Here is a 26,197-nt window from a genome sequence, read left to right on the forward strand (position 1 = left end):
AAAAGGGGCGTCATTCCGTTCGCCTGTTATCGGATGATTCCGCGAGGGCGGTGCCAAGTAGGAGGAAATCGTGCGACCGACTGACCGGCTCTGGAAACCCAGACTCATCACCGGTAGTCTCATCCGTGCCTGCATCCTACTCATCGGCTTTGCTTCAGTCCCACCGGCTAAGCCCCTCTTGCAAACTCTAGCTGCAAAACCAACTAGCTGGCTACCTAAGTTAGCCAACATATATATGCATGCCCCAATTTACAAACAAAAAAACATCTGTAACGTTAGTGAAAGACTTCGAAAATCAACCCCATTATGGAGACGGAGATACACGTGCCAGTTGGGTCGCCGGTTATCAAAAAATTCCCGATTTTCGTGGACGAACACAACGTAACGGACGGAGCGATGAAGCTCATCAAGGAGCTCCGACCCGCCTGGGACACGGACCATATCAAAACCAAGGTAACGCGTTAGCCTAGCATGCTAGCATGGATGCTAGTTTGACAGCTTGGTCTAGCTGGCAAGGACGTGCTGCTAGTAGCCAGCGGCGTTAGCCATGATGTTAGCTAGCCGCTAACATGCTAGCTAGCTTAACCTAAGTAGCACAACGTACGCTAGCGTAGCCAAGGGCCGTTCTATTAATACATCCATGGCCGAACCCCTTCTCTGCCGTGTTGTACTGCTATGATACTGTGAGTTAGTTAGCTAGGTAAACCTACGTTCACCAGTTAGTATGTCAAGTTCAAGAGTCACGTTTGTCTAACTGGAATAGCTCTATAACTATTAACGTTAGCTAGGCTAGTGACACTGACCTCACATTTTGAGTATAAATTAAGTTTAGCTAGTAGATGCTAGCTAGCAGGATTAACGCTAGCTACTGTAGCCGTCATAAAGCCCCCACCCCCCCGACCTACTGTAGCTAGTCTACCAGTTTAGGATGCATCATGTGGTTCAGGGGATTGCAATGTTTTAGACTTTGATGTTTCACGTTTTCTCTCTCAACAGTCACGCTTTTGAGCAAAAGTTAACAATACATGAGGCTCTACCTCCCCAAACACCTTCCATTTTGATGTGGAGACAGCTGCTTCATACTGTTAGCCCACACCTGGCCTACTGTCTTGTGGTGTAATGTGTCATCCTGGCTGTTGATTAAGGAACCAGTTTCATGAAGGGAGTATGAATGGGAGATATGTTTTTAGATCTGGACCAATCAGGATCTTGATTCCTGTCTGATAACACGTAGTCTATTGCTCCATTCACAAACATGACATCACCCCGGCTAGAAGTTAATTATTAACAACTGACTCAACCAACAACCTGTGGATCATGGATGGGCACACATACACACACTGCGAGAATGTGTACAGCTCTACCTGTGGTTAGGATTGCCTACGGATAGTGAAAGGGGGTCTGCATTATTCATTCAAACTAAGAGGGTTAGGTGACTGTCCCATGACCAAGTGTAGCATCATGTGTTATGGCATCACCTGTCTCAAGAAAATATACAATATCATAGATGCTCGTAACACCTCCCGAGGCCTTCGCTGCCCTAGTTCTGGCCCACACCCTTTGCTCAAAATCAAGCCTGGTCTAATATAATTCATATTTTGTTTGCACTGTCTTTTGGATGTATTAGTGCGTTGTAGTCCTTGTACATCAATGTGTGTGTGTGGGTCAGTGTAGGACTTATCGCAGGACCCTGCGTCCCCTGCTTGCCCACTGCGCTGTCCCTCTGGTGAAAGCAGTAAGTGTTACTCTACAGGCCAGGAGAGCTTTTGACAACAACCATCCACCTAAACAAGCTTGGTTCCGCTGCCTTTGTCTTGGTTAGACATCTCCGCCACACACACACACACACACACAGACCAATACAATTGCACACCTGTCAAATGCCAGTAAGAAGGGCCGAGTGTAGGAGAGAGAGACCAACCGGTTTTGGAGAAGAATTTGTTTGTTAGGTAGAAAAAGAGGAAAGGAAACAGGAGGGCAGCGATGTTTCCAAGATCACCTGACTGGTCAAAGCACCTGGGCAGGAAGAGGAGGGGGGGGGTTTACTGTAAATATTCAGTGCCCAGTTCCCAAACATCCTGCCCAGGCCCCGAAAACAGCAGAGCCAGGCACTGTCAATACACACGTGCACGCACACACGCCGCACACACACACACAGACACATACCTCCCACTTGCTTATTGGGACAGAACCACAACATGATGCTCTACCTCCCCAAACACCTTCCATTTTGATGTGGAGACAGCTGCTTCACACTGTTAGCCCACACCTGGCCTACTGTCTTGGGGTGTAATGTGTCATCCTGGCTGTTCAGGAACCAGTTTCATGAAGGGAGTATGAATGGGAGAGAGGTTTTTAGATCTGGACCAATCAGGATCCTGATTCCTGTCTGATAACACGTAGTCTGTCTGTGCTCCATTCACAAACATGACATCACCCCGGCTAGAAGTTAATTATTACCTCAGTAGTGTCAGTGCTTATCTCACTTGACTAACACACACACACACACACCAGTGTTGTGTCACCTCCAACCACAAGAACGTGAGGTTCTGCCTCCCCAAACACCTTCCATTTTGACCTGGAGACAGCAGCTTCACACTGTTAGCTTAAACGTAGCCTACTGTCCTGTAGTGTCCTGTGTGTCATCCTGGCTGTTGATTCAGGAACCAGTTTGAGGAATCAGACAGGAATCAGGATCCTGATAACAAGTAGACCATTGCTTCATTCACACATATGATATCACCCAGGCTAGAAGTTCATTGTTATCTCAGTGTCAGAATCAGAATTTGTAATATAGCCATGCAGTTTTTCAACGTACTAGGAATTTGCTTTCAGTCATGGTGCATAACACGGAGACAGCATTGGACGGTGCAGGGACGAGACAGGGAAGTGTAAAGAGCAAGTACAAAATGCCAGTGCAAAAAAGGATAAGCTAAGAAAAAGAACAATATACAAAAAGTAGTGCAGTCAGTGTATACAGTGACTACGAGTGTAATGTGTATGTGAGTGTGTTTATGTGTGTGCGGCGTGTTGTGTGAGTGCAGCGCATCAGTGCTTATCTCTCTTGACTAATACACACACACAGACAGAGAGTAGAAAGGCAGAATGACCACAGGTTTTAGTGGTGAATTGTGCTCTGGGTAGGTGGGATAGATCATGTGGTCACATAAGTGTGTGTGTGTAGGGTCATGTCATGATGCCCGTGTGTCCGTCTTTATGGTCAGCCATGTGAGGTATGCCAACTATGCATGGGTGGGCGGCTGGGCCAGGCGGGGCGATAGCCAGAGAGGACCAGTGTGTATAGCCTAATAGTGCTAACTGCAGTGATATCTGCAGGGCCCACTTATCAAGGGAATTCACAGCAGAAATGGGGAATGTCAGTCATCTGGTCACATTTGTAATACATGACCCCTCGTGTATGGGGTGTTTTTGATGGGTAGGAATTTCACTGTCATTGAGTTGGTGGCTGTATAGAGGTCAGCCTAACCTTTGACACATTTCTCCAGTGTGTAAAGTAAACCAGAGTTCCTCTCGGAACCTTCTCATGGTCACCCTCCTAATAATGATGTGCGCTGTCTGACCAGAGCAGATCATATGACCCAGGGTACTGGACATAGTCCAGTAATAAGCCTAAGTACAAGGGCTGGACTGGACTACGGTAGGCCTAGGTGACGAGGCTCCCAGTTGCCCAGCCCTGACCGTCTGCAGTTACTGTACAAGAGATGTAGTCGGACTCAATGGATGTAGGTTTTGGGGATAAGCATTTGTTCATTACTGCCCAATCAGTGGCACTGATTCATGTGGTCGGCCAATCCAAACTAAGTGAAAAACAATAACCTAGCAACCGTTCAGCCAAAGACGATTGTGATTGGTTTCAAGAAATACAGCACCCTCCCCATTCGCAATTGGTAATGCGTCCAGCCAGACCTTTCTCCAGCACTGGCACAGCCTAAATAAAGTGTGGAGATCATTCTGGAGACTAGAAGATCAGATCATTGTTGCCGTTCACAGTCTATAGAATCTAGTGTTATGCTAATGTCTCACGTTGTTTGTCTCGCTCCCGCTCAGCTGTTCACTGATGGGACCACCAACAAGCTGGTGGGCTGCTACGTGGAGGACAGCCCAGAAGACGTGGTTCTGGTGCGGGTGTACGGCAACAAGACGGAGCTCATAGTGGACCGGGACAACGAGCTCAAGAGCTTCCAGGTAGGCTGCTGCTCGCCTGCCTTCGGGAAACCCAGAGCCCTCTTATACTTGGATAAGAGCCATTGTCATCTAACCTGTTTTCAGATGATGATGATGATGATGATTATTATTATTATTATTATGCCTAAATGGATTCATGTCAGACATAAAGCTATGGGGTCTCATAATAATATGGTCCCGTCTGTTTCATGTATTATCACTGTGTGTGTGTTAATGTGTGTTAATGTGTGTGCGCGCGCACGCATGCTCCCAGGTACTGCACGCTAACGGCTGCGCCCCGCGTCTCTACTGCACCTTCCAGAACGGCATCTGCTACGAGTTCATGCAGGGTGACGCCCTGGGAACCCAGGACGTCAGGGACCCCTTCCTGCTCAGGTAGGGACAGAAAACAGATCACCGTTAACAGCTCAGGCGTACTGGCCGCCACACTGTTTTGTGTTCCACTACACAAAAGCCCGCACGAACAGTTGGGTGAAATTGAACGCGCTCTACCTGCCTCTTGAGGTTGCGAGCGGTGGTGCCGCCGACGGCGTCGCCAGTGGCGTCAAGCGTGGAAAATTTCACACACATATAGGTCCTCACCATATGCCCTTAGCCCATTTCCTCTCATGATTTATGCTGAAACCCTTGTGAGAGCGAGGACAGGCAGGGGATCAGATAAGATTGACGTTGCGGAAGATTTCAGATGAGGCGCCCCCCTCAAGTCCCCCCTCTCAGATGAGATCATGGTATAGTCTGGGTGTCTACACCCCTCTCAGATGAGATCATGGTATAGTATGGGTGTCCACCCCTCTCAGATGAGATCATGGTATAGTCTGGGTATCTTCACCCCTCTCAGATGAGATCATGGTATAGTCTGGGTGTCTACACCCCTCTCAGGTGAGATCATGGTATAGTCTGGGTATCTTCACCCCTCTCAGGTGAGATCATGGTATAGTCTGGGTGTCGACACCCCTCTCAGGTGAGATCATGGTATAGTCTGGTTGGTTACACCCCTCTCAGGTGAGATCATGGTATAGTGTCGGTGTCTACACCCCTCTCAGGTGAGATCATGGTATAGTCTGGGTGGTTACACCCCTCTCAGGTGAGATCATGGTATAGTGTCGGTGTCTACACCCCTCTCAGGTGAGATCATGGTATAGTCTGGGTATCTTCACCCCTCTCAGGTGTCTTCACCCCTCCCAGGTGAGATCATGGTATAGTCTGGGTGTCTTCCTAGCCTGAAGGGGAGGTGTGTTCTATGTGTGCATAAGTACACACTGAGGTGTTTGCAGTAGACTACTAACCGTGCGTGTCAGTGTGTGTTCTTGTGTGTGTTGCGTGACCTCCATTTGGCCGTTCCCATCCTGCTCTCTCCAGAATATCATATTTTTCTAACCTTGAGCAACAGGGATAAACGTCACCCCTCCCTGATTCTGTACGGTTTCCGTGCTCTGAGGTTGCGGACGTGGCCGATGAAGACTTGTGTTAATGGCAACATGTGGAACAGTGTGCTCTGCTACCGATACACCAGCTGTGTGTGAGCTGAGTGAGAGGCTTAGGCTAGTAGGCCACCAGAAGTCAAACTAGGCTGGCGGGCTCCATTCAAATCAGACATGAAACGTCTAGTCATAGAGATGTCTTATGCTCTTTTGTGTGTGTTTTTGTGTGTTTGTGTGTGTTTGTGTGTGTGTGTGTGTGTGTGTGTGTGTGTGTGTGTGTGTGACGATCACCTCCCCTAGACTCATTTCCAGGGAGATGGCGCGCATCCACGCTATCCACGCCCACAACGGCTGTATCCCCAAGCCCAACCTGTGGATCAAGATGCGGACGTACTTCTCTCTGGTCGCCACCGAGTTCACGGAGCAAGCCTCCAACGCCAGGTGAGGAGAGAGACACACGACCAGCGCAGCGTGGCTACGTCAGTCTCAGAGGGGTTGGATGCCTTTCCTGGGAACGTACACACCAGTGCACACCAGGGCTTAAAAACGAAATTATTTTAAAATCGGTTCGCTCCGAGCAGAACCAGAATATTTAACGTTTCCGTTCTCGTGTTCCGCCACCAACACAGCGTTCCTGAACCGGTTAAGAACGAAAAATAACGTTCCGTTCACCGTTCAGGGGGTGTTAGCCTATTAAGACTCTATAGGACTACAGTATTTCTTGTACAAATATTTTCTTGTACTGTTGCTGCAAGCTATTTTATTCTGCGCCTGTAGGCCTGTTTGTTTTTATTTCATTTTATAATGTTTTATGTTATTTATAAATAATTAGTCACCTCATTCATTCATCTGCACAATCCCTATTGTTTATGCTGCGTTCCTTTTGTATGGGAGCTCCGGATTTGGCGCCTATACGCGTAATACGTAGCCTATCGTCTGACATCCGCGGTCTTTAATATTATAGTCATTTAACTTATGCTATTCAATGATCAGGGTTGCATGGCACATTGCCACTAAAGTGTGCTCATATTAATTAATGTAGCCTAATCATTTGGTTTGTGAAAGTCAAGACGTGACAGAAATCTGTGCAACAATAGGCTATGACTAGATTCCAAGAGGCGCGCTCGCTTTCACAGCCTAATTGCCGAGTTGAACTCTGAAGGAGGCAGACCATTAAATTCACAAAACATAGGTTTATGCATACTAGTATACATCCAAGCAACTGTACTCCGTGTTTTAAATAGCCAAACCATACTTGGAGCGAGATGCGCAACGAGTGAAAATTGTCTTCCGCTGAATGTTGGTTATAAAGATAGAGGAACTTTATTGCAGACACGCAGGTCCATATAAAACATTATATTTGCACAGTAAGCAGGTCCATATAAAACATTATATTTGCACAGTAGGCTATTATTTCTTTCACTTTATTATTTGCATCATTCTTTGTGGACCAATGTTGGAATTAATTTGCCTTCGAACGTTATTGCCCTCTCTGACATCCGCGGTCTTTATGTGAAATCTAGTTTTAGCCTACTGAAACATTACAGGCTATAGGCTAGCCTACTCTTCTTCAATTAAACATTAAAATAAATCACATTGATATCTTTGCTAAGTACTAAGCTGTAAGGACAGGCTGAACTACTGTTTTGCACAGGCAAACAAAGGCGAGTGTTTGACAGCCCTGCTCAACGCGTGCAAATTGGCTGCCGCTGAGTGGTTGGGAAACATCAAGAATAGTCATGCATCTTAACTTGCAGAGTTTGAGAAACATCCTCAATTTTTCTAAATAGCACTTGTTGTAGAAACTTGGGAATCCTGTTTTTAGACTAGTCATGTAATCGGTTACAAAACCACCGTCTAGTCATCAGTGAAAATAGTCGCTGCGCACATCCCTAGTCTGAACTAGGCTATGGTGTATTGTTGTAATATATAAATCTCTTCATTTCGCTAAGCAAGCATTTAAGATCCTGACTGTGAAATAACAGATTTAGGGGCCTAGGCTACATTACAGAAACAGGACAAGATGTAGGCTACAAATTTAATTAATTTAATTTAGCCTATTCGGCCATAAAAGGCTCGATCAGCTTCATTCTTTTTTACAATTATTTTTAAGTTATATAGGCCTACTACAAAGAACGAAAAAATAACGTTATTAACCGGTTTTAAAGATTTCAAATTAACGTTTCTGTTCTGGAACAATTAAAGACCATTTCGTTTTCGTTCCTGTTTCTGTTCCTCGTAAAATACCGTTCGTTTTCGGTTTTCGTTTCCGTTCCTTGAACCGGTTCGGAGCCTTGGTGCACACACACACACACACACACAGTCAGACAGTCTGTAGTTTCAGATTTGGCTCTGAACTCATGTTACTCAAGTACCTTTTTCTAACCTGGCCGCCAGGGATGTCACAGTGTGGATTTTTTCCGTCCAATCCATGACAACACCGGTATTACCGGTAACACCGTCTACAATAAGAGAGCGCTTGCTTTAAACTTTTAACGTTAGACCTTTGCCTTACATTGAACAGCACTGTTGTGGAATTGAATTTAGTGTTGCATGCCTCCACGGCTTGCCTGCAAATGCGCAATCAGCGTAAGTTAAGGTACAAAGCCTAATTTATGCTTCTTGAAAAGTGTCGCTCGACAAAAAAAAGGTGTCGCTTGACATGTTGCAGCCTTACGAGATAAGTTAGGCCATCTTTATAGGCCTACTTATAGGAAGGGGACAGGAGAGAGGAACAAGGGAGGAAGAAGGGCGGTCTCCGATCCCCTGCTTTGGTTTTGAAATCGGACTCTTTTTTTCACACACCACCACACCAAGAGATCAGTTCCACAGGAAACACTGCTACTATGCACAATGCCAGAAGTGGCCGCCTGCCCAAGCTGGTCTGTGTGGGCAGTTATTATCTCTATTCTAATGGCTGTTAGGTTAAGTCCACTGTCCTAGTGGTTATGTAAGTGTCATCGGAACCAAGACTGGATTAGGGAGGCGGAGGTATGCGCCCCACCAGCAGCTGTTTGCATACCGCCGTTTAGTCGTGAGGCTAGCTGTCCTGACACACACTCTCTCTCACACACACACACACACACACACCACCCAGGCTCATTCTCCTTGGCAACACATGAGTATAGTGCGTCACCCAGGGTTAGGGTTATGAAAGAAAAAAAAGAAGCAAATTGGCTTCCTTTGAACACACAATGATATACCGTTGGCTATGTCACCACGCAGACAAAGAAGGACACAGGGCATGGTTGATTTCCACCGAGAGAGAGACAGAGTCAGACAGCCTGACAGCTGTTAGTCTGCTGGGACCAGAGCAGCCTAAGGGCGTCTTGGGGACAGGGGGTGTGTGTTCAGGCCCTGGGGACGATCCTTTGGTCTCCTCCACCTCTCCTCACCTCAGCCTACCTCTGGATTACCCAGTAAGCCCATTACCACCTGAGTGGTCTCTGTGTCAGCCAATCAGATGCTGCGCTGCTGACACAATCACTCCCAAGCATTAACCCTTCTTCCCCTTTAGCCCAATGACACACACAGACGCACACACACACACACACACACACACTAGGGGGTGACAAGGGAGTGGATTTTTACTCCTGTCCCACTCCCATAAAAAAAAGAAAAAAAAAAGAATCTTTTCCCGGAAAAACAAGAATGACTCCCACTCCCGTACTGTTTTTTTTCCCTCTTTAATTTTTTTGTCTTTAAGCAAAGCAATGTTTTTTATTAGCCAAAAGGCTAGTTTACACCTGTAGTCCCTGGCAAAATGTTACAATGGCTTTTGATTTGATGTACTGGCCAACCTTTTCTTAGATTACTTTATGTTCTCATGCAGTTTTTTATTCAGTCACACCATTTGGCCAGTAAGCTAAGATGGCACTTGGCAGGAAAGAACAGTTCACACGTGGAAATGCACTTTCACAGTTTATATTGTAGCGCTGCATCATGGCTATCAGGAAAAGGACGAGTGAGACTGTAATCCTCTTAGAAACTCAACTGAGTCTGGTTTCATTGTCAGCCGCAGCCAACAGTAGAACGTAGAGTAATGTCAGAACACACTGTAGGCATAACTTATAAGATTCCCACTTCACACCCTAGCGTACAATATGTTACTATGAAGGAACAAAATGGCGTCCACATTTTCTGGGTTGTTAATTATGATTAACAATGATTCCCGCTCCTGCCTGCTCCCGTTTTCACTTTTTTTCCTGTCTCGTCCCAATCACGTGATGAATACACACACACACACACACACACACACCATTCCCTAGAGCAACAGAACCCCAGTGAGAGAGCCCTACTCTGTTGATGCAGAAAACAAAGACTGTTTACGTCCACACACTTTGACTATGGTTTGTAACACTCCCAGCTTTTCCTGTAACTCCAGGCCAACCTTTTATTTACTGGTATCAAAACAATGTTCAGAGTTGTCAAAACATTTGACAAATAAAGTTGTCAAAACATTTCACAGACTGGATACAGAGACATATGTGTGTCAGAAACAGCAGAACCTGTCCATCTATGTGCCTGTCCATACCTCCCTCATCCCCTTCTCTTCTTTCTGTCCACACCTCCCTCATCCCCCTCTTCTTTCTCTGTCCATACCTCCCTCATCCTCCTTTCCTCTCTCTGTCCATTCCTCCAACCCTATCTCCTCTCTCCTTTCTTCCCTCAACCCCCTCTCCTCTCTGTCCATTCCTCCATCCCTCTCTCCTCTCTGTCCATTCCTCCATCCCTCATCCCCCTCTCCTCTCTCTGTCCATTCCTCCATCCCTATCTCCTCTCTCCTTTCTTCCCTCAACCCCCTCTCCTCTGTCCATTCCTCCATCCCTCTCTCCTCTCTGTCCATTCCTCCATCCCTCTCTCCTCTCTCTCTCCGTCTGCCTCACTCGTCCCCCCCCGCCCCTGTGCAGGATCCGTCAGGAGGTGCCCAGCCAGGCGGTGCTGGAGCAGGAGATGGTGTGGATGAAGGAGCACCTCTCCACCCTGGGCTCCCCTGTGGTGCTCTGCCACAACGACCTGCTCTGCAAGAACATCATCCACAACAGCAAGGAGGGTGAGGCAACACATCCAGGGGCTCAAATATCTAATATGATCTAATAATATTCTATTTAAACGAATAAACACTTGACAAGCGCACGTTTTTGCCTCTGGCAAGGGAAGTCTATTTCCAGCGTCTGTTTTAAAGTAGAATCAATCAATCAAAGCTTTATTTGTATAGCGCATTTCATACCCAGAGGCAACACAATGCACTTTACAGAGAACAAGGGAGGTGGGCATACGACCCACTCTCTACATATTCCAGAGGGAAGAAGAAAAACAGTAATCACCCGGGGGCCAGATAAGTGAGCTGTAAAAATTCTTCCCTGACCCCTCTCAACAAGGCGATCGAGCAAGCTCCAGGAGTATGTTTGTCTACCGGCTAAGAACATTTATAAAGCCATACATTACATTAAATTACATTTCAGAGTAAGAGAGGCTAAAAAGCATCATAGGAGAGAGAACATTCTACGGACATGCTACGACATCCACAGCAGACACGGGGGTATCTATCGGACTCCGGGAGGTCTGCTGGTGACAGTGGGGCATCCACTGGACCTGGTTAGAAGATAGGAGGGAGAGAGAGAGGCACTAGGGAGAGGGAAGGCAGAACAGGGTAAGTAGCACATAGAGCCATACAGACCACACAGATATTGAAACAGGCAACCTGGGGCAAGCTCCTGGAATATATTTGTCTAATGGCTAAGAACATTTAAAGAACAATAAATTACATTAAATTAAATTTTCAGAGCAAGAAAGGCTAAGAGCATCAGGTCCAGGCCTAAGCCGGATGTGGACTGATGTGTGTCTGTGTGTACGTGTGTGTGTGTACTAAATACTACGATATCCACAGCTCCACAGCTGACACTGGACCTGATTAGAGGATAGGAGGGAGAGAGAGAGGCACTAGGGGAGGCAGAAAACGGTTAGTAGCACACTGAGCCATTGAAGCAACACAGCTATCAGAACAGAACAAGCCTGTTTCAGGATAACCAGCTTCTGTACACTACTTGATATACATACAGTGCATAGCAGGATAAATACCAATGTATACAGAGGATTCACAGGTAGGTTTGAGGCTGCCTTTCTGTGTCTCAAGGTCCTAGCTAGTGATTGTAGGCTAGGTCGAAAAGGTACGTCTTGAGGTCTCGCTTGAAGACCTCCGTTGTTTCGGCCCTTCTTAGGCACTCCGGTAGGGTGTTCCAGAGGTTGGGGGCATAGAAACTAAAAGCTGCCTCTCCCGTGTTTCTTGGTCCTGGCTTTTGGAACTGTTAAAAGTTCAGTACCTGAGGATCTGAGTGGTCTGTTGGGCATGTACTTAACAAGCATGTCTGAAATATATTCTGGTGAGTGACTGTGGAGAGATTTAAAGACTAGTAATAGTATTTTAAAGTCTATTCTAGAGTTGACTGGTAACCAGTGTAGTGATTTTAAGGCTGGAGTGATGTGTGCCCTTCGTCTAGTCTTAGTGAGGACTTGTGCTGCAGCATTCTGTATCATTTGTAGCTTAGAGATTGCTTTCTTTGGTAGGCCTGATAGTAGAGCATTGCAGTAGTCCAGCCTGCTTGTGATGAAAGCATGCATTAATCATTCGGTGTCAGCCTGAGAGAGAAAGGGTTGCACCTTGGCAATGTTCCTTAGGTGGTAAAAGGATGTCTTTGTAATAGTCTTGATGTGGTTTTCGAAATTAAGATCTGAGTCAAGTATGACACCTAGGTTTTTAGCCTGGCAATTGGTGTCAATTTCCAGAGTTTTTAAGTGTGCAGCTAGTTTCTCTCTCTCAGCTTTTTCTCCAATGATCAGTACTTCTGTTTTGTCCTGGTTTAGTTGGAGGAATTTATGTGACATCCATACATTTATATCTGTAATACACTTGACAAGGCAGTCAACCAAGCTGTAGTTACTGGGTGTTACGGAAATATAGAGTTGGGTAGAAGGAGAATGAAACATTTCACGATGGGACAGGGAAATAGGCCTAAAGGAAAGAATTGTGATTATCATTTTGTGAGTGCAAACTTTGTTATGACTCAGCAGCAAACTGTGAAAATGTTGGACAGACAGAAATAGATAGTTGTGGGTGAGAATTATATTGCAGATATAACCACCAACGGAAACTGCTGGGTTCGTTCTCATAACTTGAGTGATGTGTCTAAAAGTGCACAGATCATCAAAATACAGCCTACATGTGTCAGAAAGGCATTCTCTCTATTTCTTAAAATAGTCTAGACTCTTGACTCAAAGTGGCACATTGCGTTATATGTAGGCACATTGTGTTATTACAGTCAATGTAGTTTTTCTGCATGAGGTTAGCTACTCAATGCTGCAGGTTGAAGGAATAAGCAGTTCCATGGAGGTAGTCCTGCAGGTTGAAGGAATAAGCAGTTCCATGGAGGTAGTCCTGCAGGTTGAAGGAATAAGCAGTTTCATGGAGGTAGTCCTGCAGGTTGAAGGAATAAGCAGTTCCATGGAGGTAGTCCTGCAGGTTGAAGTCCGCTCCGTCATGCAGGCGCACCGTCCTCAACAGGCGCTCTTGACCGGCATGGTAACGGGGCCTCTTAGGCAGTGGCAAATGTCCAGCCTGAAACGGCGCCCTCTGGAGATCGGTGAGGTTCTGTTGCCTCTACAGGGCATCAGTGAACTTCTAGATGGTCAGATGTGCGGCGCCAACCAACCCAACGAAGCACGATGCCAGCCCTACACTGCATTATTCACCTTGGCAAGGTTGTTACCCAGTTGCATAACAACTGTCTCTAAATCTCTAAATTAACTGTGGTCACTATGGAGCATCTAATCCAGTTCTGTGTCATACCGACACATCGCATGATTTATGATTGTTCCTGAAGGAAACATCCGATGATTTTATGTGCCTGTAGGCCTATTTCTGACCCCGGAACCACATCTGGGTACCCTAAAGCAGTGCGCACAGCTCCATCCCAGATCAACAGGGATGTTTCCACCCAGTCACAACTAGAAATATTTTGAAAGACAAATAGACTGCTTGCTGTTGCTGTCACATTCACGTTCAGACTTCTGTTCCACTCCTTTTTAACCCTTTATTCGCTAGGAGAAAACACAAGAGGAACATTTTGGTAACCCAGAGCAACAAGAGCTGTGGAGTTGAATCTACACGATTCTCATGAAGCAGAATCTACACGGTTCTCATGAAGCAGAATCTACATGGTTCTCATGAAGCAGAATCTACACGGTTCTCATGAAGCAGAATCTACACGGTTCTCATGAAGCAAAATCTACACGGTTCTCATGACACGTTGAAATTAACCAGCAGACAGCGGCACCGGGCTGTGACCCATTCACTACCGGTCTGCTCGGAAAGTTTCAATTGCACATGCGCAAACTCTACAAAGCACAAATCATGCCCACAACGACAAGTTTTCATATATTATAATAGCCACTCATCATTTCACAGCACAAACAGCCACTTGCGTTTAGAATGACATAAACACGGAACATAATTTATAGCTCAGAGTGTGATTGTAGGATTGTCAAGCGCTCTCTTCTGACCGAGTCCCACACAGGCGCGCATGCAGCCTCTTTCTCCCGCTTACAAAGTTTCCTTGTTTCATATTATATGGTTTATATTAATAAATTAGGTCAAACATCCCCATTTTCATAACTTTGTGTTGGCCCGGCCGTAATTTTATTGCAGAAGGCACGCGTACCATTTCATTACATTTTCTAGCTGATAGAAAGAAGCCCAGATGAACAAAAAGGCTGTAGTGCATTCTTACACATTGAAATTATATATAGTTGCTGTAATCTCTTTTAATCGTATTTTGGTTCTGTTTATTTTAGATCAAGACCTTAAGTGAAATGAATTCTTGCATTTGCCATCACATTCATGTTATGTGTGTTGAATGTATTTAAATCATTTGGATGGATGTAGGCTATTAGGCCTGGAAATAGTCTGGTGCAAACATGGGTGTGAAAGACATACTACAGTACATACAGTACTGTACATAAAAAATCATTAATGATATCCTAATTAATAATTTGAATTATGTTATGATTAAAATATGTAATGGCAGTACATGCAACTTAAATGTATTTAAATAATTTGGATGGATGTAGGCTATTAGCAGGCCTACATAAAAAATACGAAATTATGTAAAAACTCAGGGCTTACGGTTCCCTGAAATCATAGAATGTCCTACATTCAATCAATCATATCAACAGTAGGCTACGCAGTCTTGCTTTGTATATAATTAGGCTTTGTGTAATTGACTGCTTTAAATTATGAGGAATTATGAGGCTGTCTTTAGACTGGTCATATTTGCTTATGACGTGGTATTTACATGCGTGATGATTGCATATAGGAATGGCGCAGCCTAGTCCATCACAACCTAGTCCATCACGACCTAGTCCATCACGACCTAGTCCATCACGACCTAGTCCATCACGACCTAGTCCATCACGACCTAGTCCATCACGACCTAGTCCATCGCGACCTAGTCCATCGCGGAAATAATTTTGTCACGGCAATAGCTTGGCGCAGCTCCAGAATGGCGCGGCTTTGGAGGGAGACCAGAATTCTTGTTATCGCCTCTCCTTACAATATCTTATCAGCACTAATCAATTCCTCATTTCAGTTCCCAGGTACACAACTAAACATTATAAGGTTCCCAATCTGGCAATTTACTATCTGTAGTCTACAGTAGCAGTCTATCAAGTTGATCCTTATCTACTTATTCCATCCAATCATGGATGACTGTGACCATAATATAGGCGGTGCAATTATTAAAATTCAAGTATACAGTTGCACAGAGTCTATTGTTATTGTCTATTGTAGAATAGGCAAGGTGTTGTTCAAGGAATCTTGATCACGAGGGCAGTCGCAGCATCACCCTCAGGCAGTGACGTTTGATTGGCTGTCTTGTGTTCTCCAGGTCATGTTCGGTTCATAGACTACGAATACTCCAGTTACAACTACCAGGCCTTCGACATCGGGAACCACTTCAACGAGTTTGCAGGTGAGGGGAAGCGCACAACAGTTTGAAAGTGTGTGGGTGTGCGCTGGTGTGCGACTGTGCTGGTGTGCGACTGTGCTGGTGTGGGTATTTATCTGGACTTGTACCTGAGTTTGTTTACATGTGCTGAGTGACCGATGATTGTGTGTGTGTGTGTGTGCGTGCGTGCGCACGTGTGTGTCAGGAATGAGTGAGCTGGACTACGGGCTGTACCCGAGCCGTGAGATGCAGCTGGAGTGGCTCTACATCTACCTGCAGGCCTACAAGCTCTTCACCAAGAAGGGAGAGGACGTCAGCCCTCGGGAGCTGGAGACGCTCTACGTCCAGGTCAACAAGTTTTCCCTGGTGAGGAACACACACACACAAACACACACATACACACACACACACATACATGCATACATACATACTCACAAACACACACACACACACACACATATACATACACACAAACACACACACACATACACACACACACAGACACATACATACATACATACACACTCACACATTCACTCGCACACAGCCCTATTGGGTGTATCTTGTGTTTCTGATCCTGCGTGACCACAGGTTTCTCTCCACACAGGCGTCTCACTTCTTCTGGGGCTTCTGGGCGCTCATTCAGGCCAAGTACTCCTCCATCGACTTTGACTTCCTAGGGTAAGAGTGACTTCCTAGGGTAAGAGTGACTTCCTAGGGTAAGAGTGGTGTATCTGGTAGATTGGCCTGCCTGCCAGGTGTCTGCATGGGTAAATTCATCTGGAAGTGTGGGTTAAACAGGCAGTGGGAAATTGTAACCCAAGCTCTCGCTTTCTCTCTGCTATTTAAGTTACCTGCCAGGTCACCACACCCACCCACCCACACACACACACACACACACACACACACACACACACACACACATCAGACAGAGTCGGGGGGATGGGTGTTGAGTGTCCGTAACTTATTCAGTCAAGGAGGTTTAAGGATTCAAGGAGGTTGATTTTGTCATGACGAGGTACAAGTATCGTGTGTTGGGGCTAAATAACTGAGCAGCAATCGGTAATAAAGACGCACACCCGCGTTTAGTATACAAAGCCAAATCATTTTAAGCCTTTATTTGCAATTCAAAAGGAGATTGTTACCTCCTTTCTCAAGTCAGCACAGTCTCAGCATCTGTGAGGGATGTTTAGGTCCATCATGATCATACCGCCTCTATAAAGGTATTTTATATTTTTAAGCGAGCGCCTTGGAACCTTTTTTTGATATCTGTGAGGGATACTTCAGTCTTAACACGTTGTTCTCAGAGCCTGGCTTTGTTGTAGGATGGGCTGGGCTGGTCTCTGTCTGTGACCTTTACTCTGCACCTGCCGGCGCCAAGCTCAGGAGACCCCTGTGTGAGGCTGCTCAGGGGACCCCTGTGTGAGGCTGCTCAGGAGACCCCTGTGTGAGGCTGCTCAGGGGACCCCTGTGTGAGGCTGCTCAGGAGACCCCTGTGTGAGGCTGCTCAGGAGACCCCTGTGTGAGGCTGCTCAGGAGACCCCTGTGTGAGGCTGCTCAGGAGACCCCTGTGTGAGGCTGCTCAGTGGACCCCTGTGTGAGGCTGCTCAGGAGACCCCTGTGTGAGGCTGCTCAGTGGACCCCTGAGTGAGGCTGCTCAGTGGACCCCTGTGTGAGGCTGCTCAGTGGACCCCTGTGTGAGGCTGCTCAGTGGACCCCTGAGTGAGGCTGCTCAGGAGACCCCTGTGTGAGGCTGCTCAGGAGACCCCTGTGTGAGGCTGCTCAGGGGACCCCTGTGTGAGGCTGCTCAGGGGACCCCTGTGTGAGGCTGCTCAGGGGACCTGGCAGTGAACCCTTAGTGGGAGAGGCTTCTAGCTAGAACCCTCCATTCTCTTCAGTCCAGAGAAGCAATACTAAGTATGCCAAAGGTTATAGTCATGACATACAGTATAGCAACGGTTATCGGTGTTTACAATGAGCCGCTCTGTCCAGCAGTGAGGACAGGCAGTAAGTACCTCCATCACAGCTGCCAGACAGTAGGCAGTTTATCACAGCCCATGGGGCCGTCTCAGCTATTGTTCAGCCCGCTGCTGGATATAAAGACCTTTCATCCGGCCATAATAGGTGTAGAACTGACCCTCCTATCTCTCTCGCTCTCTCTCTCTCTCTTTCTCGCTCTCTCTCTCTCTCTTTCTCTCTGTCTTTCTATCTCTCTCGCTCTCTTTCTCTCTCGCTCTCTTTCTCTCTCTCTCTCTCTCTCTCTATCTCTCATCACGCTCTCTCTGTTCGCCCTCCTGTAGGTATGCCGTGCTGCGCTTTAACCAGTACTTCAAGACCAAGCCTGCGGTGATGGCCCTGCAGATCCCAGAATGAGAGGACGAGAGAGAGGAGAGAAGAGGAGAGAGAGGGTCCCTTCACTGGTACTCTGACCAGGGGAGCAGATGCACTTTCAGCTGAACGGAGCTGGGGGGTTGAGGGGGGGGGGGGGGGGGGGGGGGTTGGGGGTGGGGGGGGGGTTTGGACTCTTGGGGGGCGGGACTCTTGGGGGGTCTGGGCTGGACCACAACATGTCGACCAAACTCCACTCCCCTCCCCCCCCCCTGTAATTATCGTATCATTCCTATTCAACTTGGTCCACCTCGTCTCATGACTCAAGCTCCCAGGGGTTGCGAGGCTGTTGGGGGTTGGGGGGGAGGGGGGGGGGGGGGGGTCTGTGTACTGAGGACACAGACCCAGAAGAGGGGCTAGCCGGGGAGGGATGTGGTCAGTTCAGTTCAGTATGAGCGCATAGGCTATTTGAAGGCCATTACCTTAATGACCAGCATCAGCTTAATACACGTAGCCCTCTGCCTGATACTGGCTCTGACTGGCTGGGAGGAGGCGGAGGGGCGCCTGTAGAAGGACTGTGTTAAAAGCCTGGAGATCTCTCGTCCGAGCGGCCGTCAGGACCGTCTGGCCCCCGCTGTGACCCTCCGCCCGCGTTCCGCCTGCTTAGCTTTTATGGTCTCCGTGACTCGCTCTGTTAAACTTTCCACTCCTCACGCAGACCGCCTGGAAAATCACGACCTCGATCACCGCGACCTCAGTCGCTCCCCTGTCTACCCCCTCCTCCTCCTCCTCTCCCTGTCATCGGTCACCTTCTCTCGCTTTCTCTGACCTCCCTACCTCCTCTCATCTCCTCTCCTCCCTACCTCCTCCTCTCATCTCCTCTCCTCCCTACCTCTTCCTGTCCTCTCCTCCCTACCTCCTCCTCTCCTCTCCTCCCTACCTCCTCCTGTCCTCTTTTCCCTACCTCCTCCTCTCATCTCCTCTCCTCCCTACCTCCTCCTCTCCTCTCATAGTTGGCTTCTCCTCCACCCCTCCCTCCTCTGTCCAGTCAGTCTTATATAATCAGTTGTATAATCTGTATGATGATGATGATGATGATGAATCTGTATCTCCAGGTTAGAGCCAACCAAGCCTTCAAAAGGAGAAGGAATCCGTAATCCCATTGTTATTGTTCAGAGGAAGTGAGGTCAGACATTCCTCTCTGGTATTGCTCTTCTGCTGCCCTCCCTGTTTCTCTTCTTACCAGTACACAGTGATCTGGCACCAGGCTAGGCCTCACCTCAGAGGAGGGAGGACAGGGGCCACGTCGGCCCGGGATCCGGGGGAGAATGTCCTCCAGTCCCCCTTCCCTCCATAGAGGCAACGCTGTAGTTCCCCCCGGGGGCCTGCAGGGGGAAACCTCGAGCCCTCACCCCTTCCTCTGGCGGTCCTGTTACCGCCAGGATGAATAATTCACCAGGGCGCGGACCTGGTTATGATGCCTCCATGGCATGGACACACAGAGGAGGGGGGGTGGGGGGGGAGTCATCAATCATTCAGCATTGCAGGACCACACACACACACACACACACACAGCCGTTCCACCCCCCAGTCCGACCAGTGGCCAGTAGACATGATTTGAGGGCTGATACCAGTGCTCCAACGAAAAGATTCATATGAAGTTCTGACTTACTGTAGATGTACTGTACATATGTGCACGTGTCCTCTGAATGTGTCCTTCCCGGCCCAGAGTCCCACCGTCTACTCTCCCCATGTCCTGTTACTTCTGTGACGTGAAACCGGATAGGTGAGGGTAAATTCTCTGTCCTGGGTTTTCAAGATGGCGGGGAAACACCTGATTGGGACGGTTGTCATTCACCTCAGCTGACTGTGGGAGAGAGGAGTTGAATACTAACGAATGAAGTAAATACGTTGACTATACTGTGTGTACCGAAGCACTCCTGGATCGCGTGCATCACGCACGTCGAGTGCCCCAAATACCTCTGAGGTACCCCACCACTGCGGTACCCCACCACTGCGGTACCCCACCTCTGAGGTACCCCACCACTGAGGTACCCCACCACTGAGGTACCCCACCACTGCGGTACCCCACCACTGCGGTACCCCACCTCTGAGGTACCCCACCACTGAGGTACCCCACCACTGAGGTACCCCACCACTGCGGCGCGCAGTGAGTGAGATGTGAAACGGCGACACCATCCCCCCGAATGGTGCGCGGCGTTTAGCTGATTTGATTTGGTTGCTGGCCGTTCCGAAACGGCCACAGATTTAATTGGAAATGTCAGAATTTGATTGTGCAAGCACTTGATTTACTCCAGAGTTTGGGGAAGTTTACGCTTGAAATCATATTAGCTTTGTGTTTAGTAGGTGATATTCCTTTATTCCTTAATGGATTGACCAAATTACCAAGCTTGTTTTCTGAAAGCACAACTTAGTTACTGTAGATGACGTTAGAATGATATGCTACAGAATGGAAGATACATACTCTCTACTGCAGTAGAGAAGCAGTGGAGAAGTAGGCTGCTCATCTTGATCTGGATGGCTAGGGTTACATTATTTGGAATAAGAGTAGTATGGCAGGCCTTTGACCTGGTGTTAGCAGAGTTAGGGAGAACAGCTTTTGATTCCCCTTATTATTGAGGGTGCCCAAGAAAGCGCTGCACTGAGCGTCCAAAGACATTCTACGAAGTAAGAGTCCCTGTTTTAAAGACTGATATGTTGATGAAAGAACTCGAGTGTGCACTAGTGTGGGATGTCATTTGATTTGTGTTCTAATCATTATTCTTATTGCAGATGAGCCCTGTGAATATTCTGTTCTGTGCTATGAAAGGCTTCAGTCCCGATGTTGTTATTGTTTAGAGTAGACACATTTTAAGCAATTTTGAAAAGAAGTATTTATTTCGTATATCTGTCATTGCATTTCTCTCTACATTTTCTGTGTTGTTTTTCTATAAACATGCATTACCAAAATTGTTAGCTTCATAAGGCCTGCATTTGGCATCGAGTTCATTTCAGATTGATTTTTCTGCGTGTGTGAATGTACTAAACTGACGTAACTTGAAAGACACACTGTACAGATAACTTGACCTTTTTTCTTTCTATGTCTATATTTACTTTTTGTACATGCTTTTGACTGATTTGAATTTTACTTAAGTGTTTATTATAAACCGTTAACAGGGCCCAATATTTCAAAGTGTGTGTGTGCTGGCATGAAGACAAGATCTTGAGGGTAGAGCTGTAAACACAGAGAGGCCAGCGGAGATTGTAAATACTGTAAGAAATACTGTGAAATCAGACTGTACAGTGATCCTTCGCACTGCTGTGGGATTGGCCAGGAGAGTAATTTAACATTTGTCAGTAAATATTTCCAATATTAAAACAAATGTCTGGGAAAAAGCTGTGTTAAAGCCTTATGTTTACATTGCCTAGTCACCATCTTAAACTACTGTATTAACATGGAATTAGATTATGAACGTGGAATTAGATTGAATTAGCAGCGATTACATACTGTCAATGATGCATGTGGTCTGACTACACATTCAACGCTACATTACGGCCCCTCTACCCCCTTATCCTCTCCCCCTTACCCTCTACCCCCTTACCCTCTACCCCCTACCCTCTACCCCAGACTGTTGTTGCAAAAGAGAAGTCTTCAGTCCAACCCCCCTCCTTTCGGTTTGACCAAAGTAGAACACAATGGATTAGCAATACGCAGGGCTACAAGCAATCACCCTCTGGGTTCTGAAATGCCCCCCCATCTCTCTCTCACACACACACACCTGTCTGTGTGTCTTACAGCTGAACCGTCTCTCTGGCCCTGAGATTAGGAAGGCCAGACAGGGAAACCCACTACTGAGGATATCCTCTTCTACTGAACACCCCCCCCCCCCCCCCCCAACTTCCTCACACACACACCGAGACATCCTCACACACAGATATACACATACACACACTGAGACATCCTCACACAGATACACGCATACACACACTGAGACATCCTCACACACAAACTGCAGCATCCTGTAGGTGAAGACATCCTCTGAGCTGATTTGTGAGTGACTTCTTACGGGGGCCAGTTTGTGTCCTGTACTGTATAATTTTATTTTTTTGTACTTTTTCTCAGAAAAGGTTCTGTTTCTGTGAAACCCTAAATGGCTGAACATCCCATATTAACAGGACTGTTAACATAGATGGAACTGAAGCAGAAAGTTGCCATGGTAACCTCCGCTGGGAGTCTTGTGGCACAGAACAAACTAATTACTGGACGGCCGTCCCAGAGGGCGCGCAAACACACACACACACACACACACACACACACAGAGGGACGGGATCACGACAGCCTCAGAGGGATTTGATCACGCAAATGTGATTTCAGATGAGCAGGCAGAAGTGTAATGTTTTCATGCAAGATATAAATGTATAAATAACTCGGTACAAAACTTAATACAACTAAATTATTTTTATTCATTTTTCAAAAACAAACCACAAAACTTGGAAAACATACAGAAAATGTACACCTTTAAATTACACAGGCTCTTATAAACAAAATAAACTATCTATATTTACATCAGCAGTGGTGACAACAGGCGACGGCCGTTCACCTCCTCAGGGTGTCTTAACGGAGTAAGATCATGAACATATCCTCTGATTTACAGCTGCAGTATCTGTCTCTGTGCACACGCCTGGCAACATTTAAACACTTCACACAACACAGGACTGCCTCTAACCTCTGTCTCCGTCATGGTGAATCTCTGGTCAGTCTGGTCCTAGGACTGTGCTGGACGGTAATGTTGACCTCGGGCATCACAGGAGCGTGAAGACAACATGCTTACACCCCAACACTGACCTACGACCTCCGATACCCCGACCAGGAGCACGCCATCGAGGGTGCGCCCTAGCAATCTGAACTGGCCGCTGGGTTTTCTCTCCATCTGGCCTGGTGTGACAACATGGACGCTGGAACGTGACAGAGGAGTCACTTTCAAATGTCCAGTTCAGTTGTGTGTCGGATATTGTAGACAGGCGGGTGAGACAAGGATGAGACTTTAGACTATTGAGATGCAGCCCAACATTTACACAGAAACAGCTGCGTTCAGGATAGAGGCTATGATACATATGTTCAGTACAACCTTAAACAAACACACAAATTGAACACACACAGAAACAAGCAAGTATATATATATACCTGCCATTCAAATGAAATGGGATTGATAGACTTTGATAGACGCACACATACATCCATACAGCATGTGCACAGCTAGAATATGGGTTGGAGTAGAGAGGATTCCTAAAACGTTTCTTCACAATAGATTTAAACTTGCTATAAGCACTACAGGACACTGAGTCATACCCCTGTGACCTGATCAGGAACAAATTAAAACCTGCTGATCAAGTGCAAAAAGATGAATAGGCAAGTTGTGAGACATTGAGGGCACCTGCATGGTCTAAAGAGGATTCCTCTCTCTGTCTGAGCCTGGGGTGTGGACACAGACTCCATTGTGCTCACATATTCTTTTGTTCACGTTCTGTTTTCAGGACAGGAAATGAAGAGAGAGAGGTCACTTTACACAGTCTTGGATGCTGTGAAAACGATTTGTCTGATTAAATTAAGTGCATTTTTAATAGAGTGGATGAAAGGGGGTTAAAAATAAAAGCTCAGTGGAAGTGAGATGAGTCACACAACAACTGGCTCTCAACTTTCTCAGAAGGTTCACATTGTATCCATTGAAAGGGGGGGGGGGCTATGGGATATATGTTCAGTGTAAGAAAAGAAAAAAAACTAAGTGTTTTTTTATTTTTTATTATTGAGCTGATCTCTACTGTTCCTGTACTTTTTCCACTGCCGAAAGCCCAAATGTCTCCCACGGGGACTAGTATCTTATCTTATTTTATTTCACTGAATGAATTGCAGGGTATTTTGAGGTGCAGTACCCAGCGTGAACAGCAGGGGGCAGCCAATGACCACAGAGCTCAGATCACCCCCTTACCTCTAATACAGTGTCTTTACTCTGTCCCTACATTTGAAATCGAATGTGAGCTCGTGAGATCAGGCTGGTGACGCCAGGCTAACAGCCAAGTTCCATAAGTAAGTTAGTTTCTTGACTCATGTAAAATAACAGATTTTCTTTGTTAAAGATCCTGTGTAAATACAAAGTGTGGTATTTCTGTGTTGTACAGTGAAAAAGGAGAATGTGAGGGATGAACAGATTCCTGTACCTTCATACAAACAGCTGAGATGACATACTTTTGGAGGAACTGCGCCTCAACAGATAGGGCCTGTGTGTGTGTGTAAGACAGAGAGAGAGAGAGAGAGAGAGAGAAAGAGAGAGAAAGAGTGTGATTGTCAGGTGAATGGATTGTATTGTATGTAGGATTGTATTAATTTACATGGGAGGGATGTGAACTCTCAGTGTCAAAGGGTCAGGGGATCTCTGACACACCAGTGATGACATCACTACCGAGACTACCGCCGGCCTGCTCATAGGACACGGTTCTCTCCGCTGGCTCTCCACCTCTCTCTCCTCAACCACTCTTCCTTCCTCTCATCCCTCTCTCCCTCAGTCCGTCAGCAGCACCAGCTCTCCCTCGCTCCTCTCTCCTCCCTCACTCTCCTCTCCCTCACTGTACAGCGGCCTCTCCCTCTCCCTGGGAAGCGGGGTGGGCGTGGCCTGTCCCTCTGGCCTGCGAGGAGGCGGGACTTGGGGCAGGTAGTGCTCCAGTAGCACGGGGTGAAACGGCACGGTTGCCATGGAGACCGACCCGCCGCCTGGGTATTGGCCGTCACCGGGGGTATAGTGCATCTGCTGAGGCTCTGTTTGGCTGAAAAGACGGGAAACACCGGGACTTAAAACAGACGCACAATTCATGAGCAATCCCTGCCGTCTACCCTTACAGTTTGGTATTCAGCATCATAATAAGGTTATTTACAATCACATACAACGGTCCATATAAACATTTTGACAAATGTGTGCACTCTGGAGACATTAGTGCTCATTGCTCATGTCACAGGTAAGTCAAAGCTAACCAATATAATTGGATCTCCATGGGCATATGCCTAACCCAATGGCGTGTTTTCCACCTCTCCTTGAGATTGAATAGCATCCCACTCTATTGTTCCATCCATGTACAGAGCTGGCTAACATTCTTTATGACGCGGCTCTCTGAAATACTCGATTCTGATTGGACAATCGTCACATTCTAGGGTCAAGTATTTCTCAATAATTAACCGAAGTTAGGGGCAACGGAGCAATAATGACCGCTGCTAGGGGCAACACTGTTCAACCGTTATTATCTAGCTAATTCGCTGACAAAAGAAAAAGTGTACACTGTTACTAGGCTACTTACTACCATGGATGACATTGCTTAAATTTCACTTCAATGGAAACCAAAAGAAAAACATAGCTATTTAAAGGAGTGGTAAAGGGAAAATGCATGTTTAGGTTACTCATAAGGTTACTTATGATCATATACAATGGTTCAGATCAAAACGTTGACAAAACTAGCACTTTTGAGAAAGTCTGATAATTGCTCTACCACCGTTTTGGTCATACAATGGATGTGGGTGGGCACCTTGAAAAATCATTCAAAAAACATGTGGAACTCTCAATTTCAAAGACAAGGGCTAAACATGCATTTTCCCTTTACTACTCCTTTAATGTTGCAATGTTGATACAGAGCCAAGCAGCAGCGTTGATGGTTGATAGCGTAGCTGAAGCCAACCATTCAACCGTTGCTTTATTTTTTGCGTTATAGCTACAAACAAAAGAAATATCAATCAAATATATTCTAATCAATATTTAGTCTCTATTCAGTCTTAGGGAGAGGGGGGAAACACAGGTCAGTGCAGTAGTCGTACTGAGCTGGTACGTTTCTGTAGAGAAAGAGCACAAAGGAATTGGACACTCAGGTTAGACCGTGTCCAGTGTGTGTTATCTGTGTGTGTGATTGTGTGTGTGTGTGTGTGTTACCTGTGTGTGTACGCTCCTCTCTGCTCCTGTCTCCTGCTCTTCATCATGGCCTTGTACTCGCCCACGCGCAGTCTCCGCCCCTCCACGATGCAGGTGCGTTTGGGGCGGGGCTTGTACTTGTAGTCAGGGTAACGCTCCAAGTGCTGGCGGCTCAGACGGGCCTGCTCCTCGTAGTATGGCTGCTTCTCCTGGTTGGACATGGACTTCCACCTGGAGCCTACAGAGACACTTGAGAGCTTAGAGACATGGACTTCCACCTGGAGCCTGCAGAGAC

General features: G+C 46.7%; 2 protein-coding genes across 2 annotated transcripts in view; one reads left to right on the forward strand and one right to left on the reverse strand.

Moving 5' to 3' along the window:
* Positions 1-297: 297 nt before the first annotated feature.
* Positions 298-18,001, forward strand: etnk2 (ethanolamine kinase 2; the record flags this gene model as incomplete). The annotated part of the gene is made up of 9 exons (XM_084440532.1): positions 298-453; positions 4,069-4,206; positions 4,460-4,581; positions 5,928-6,068; positions 10,538-10,680; positions 15,569-15,652; positions 15,834-15,994; positions 16,236-16,309; positions 17,929-18,001. The coding sequence occupies exons 1-9, from the start codon at positions 307-309 to the stop codon at positions 17,999-18,001; spliced, it is 1,083 nt and encodes a 360-aa protein (XP_084296658.1). The 5' UTR covers positions 298-306.
* A 6,512-nt stretch (positions 18,002-24,513) lies between these two features.
* Positions 24,514-26,197, reverse strand: part of sox13 (SRY-box transcription factor 13) — a gene marked incomplete at both ends in the record, with an annotated part of 12,467 nt that continues 10,783 nt past the window's right edge. Inside the window, 2 exons of the mRNA XM_084441312.1 lie at positions 24,514-24,775; positions 25,924-26,140. Coding sequence (XP_084297438.1) covers positions 24,514-24,775; positions 25,924-26,140 — 479 coding nt within the window. The remainder of the gene's footprint in view (positions 24,776-25,923; positions 26,141-26,197) is intronic.

Source organism: Borostomias antarcticus (assembly GCF_949987555.1).
Source record: "Borostomias antarcticus genome assembly, chromosome: 7".
Classification (NCBI taxonomy): domain Eukaryota; kingdom Metazoa; phylum Chordata; class Actinopteri; order Stomiiformes; family Stomiidae; genus Borostomias; species Borostomias antarcticus.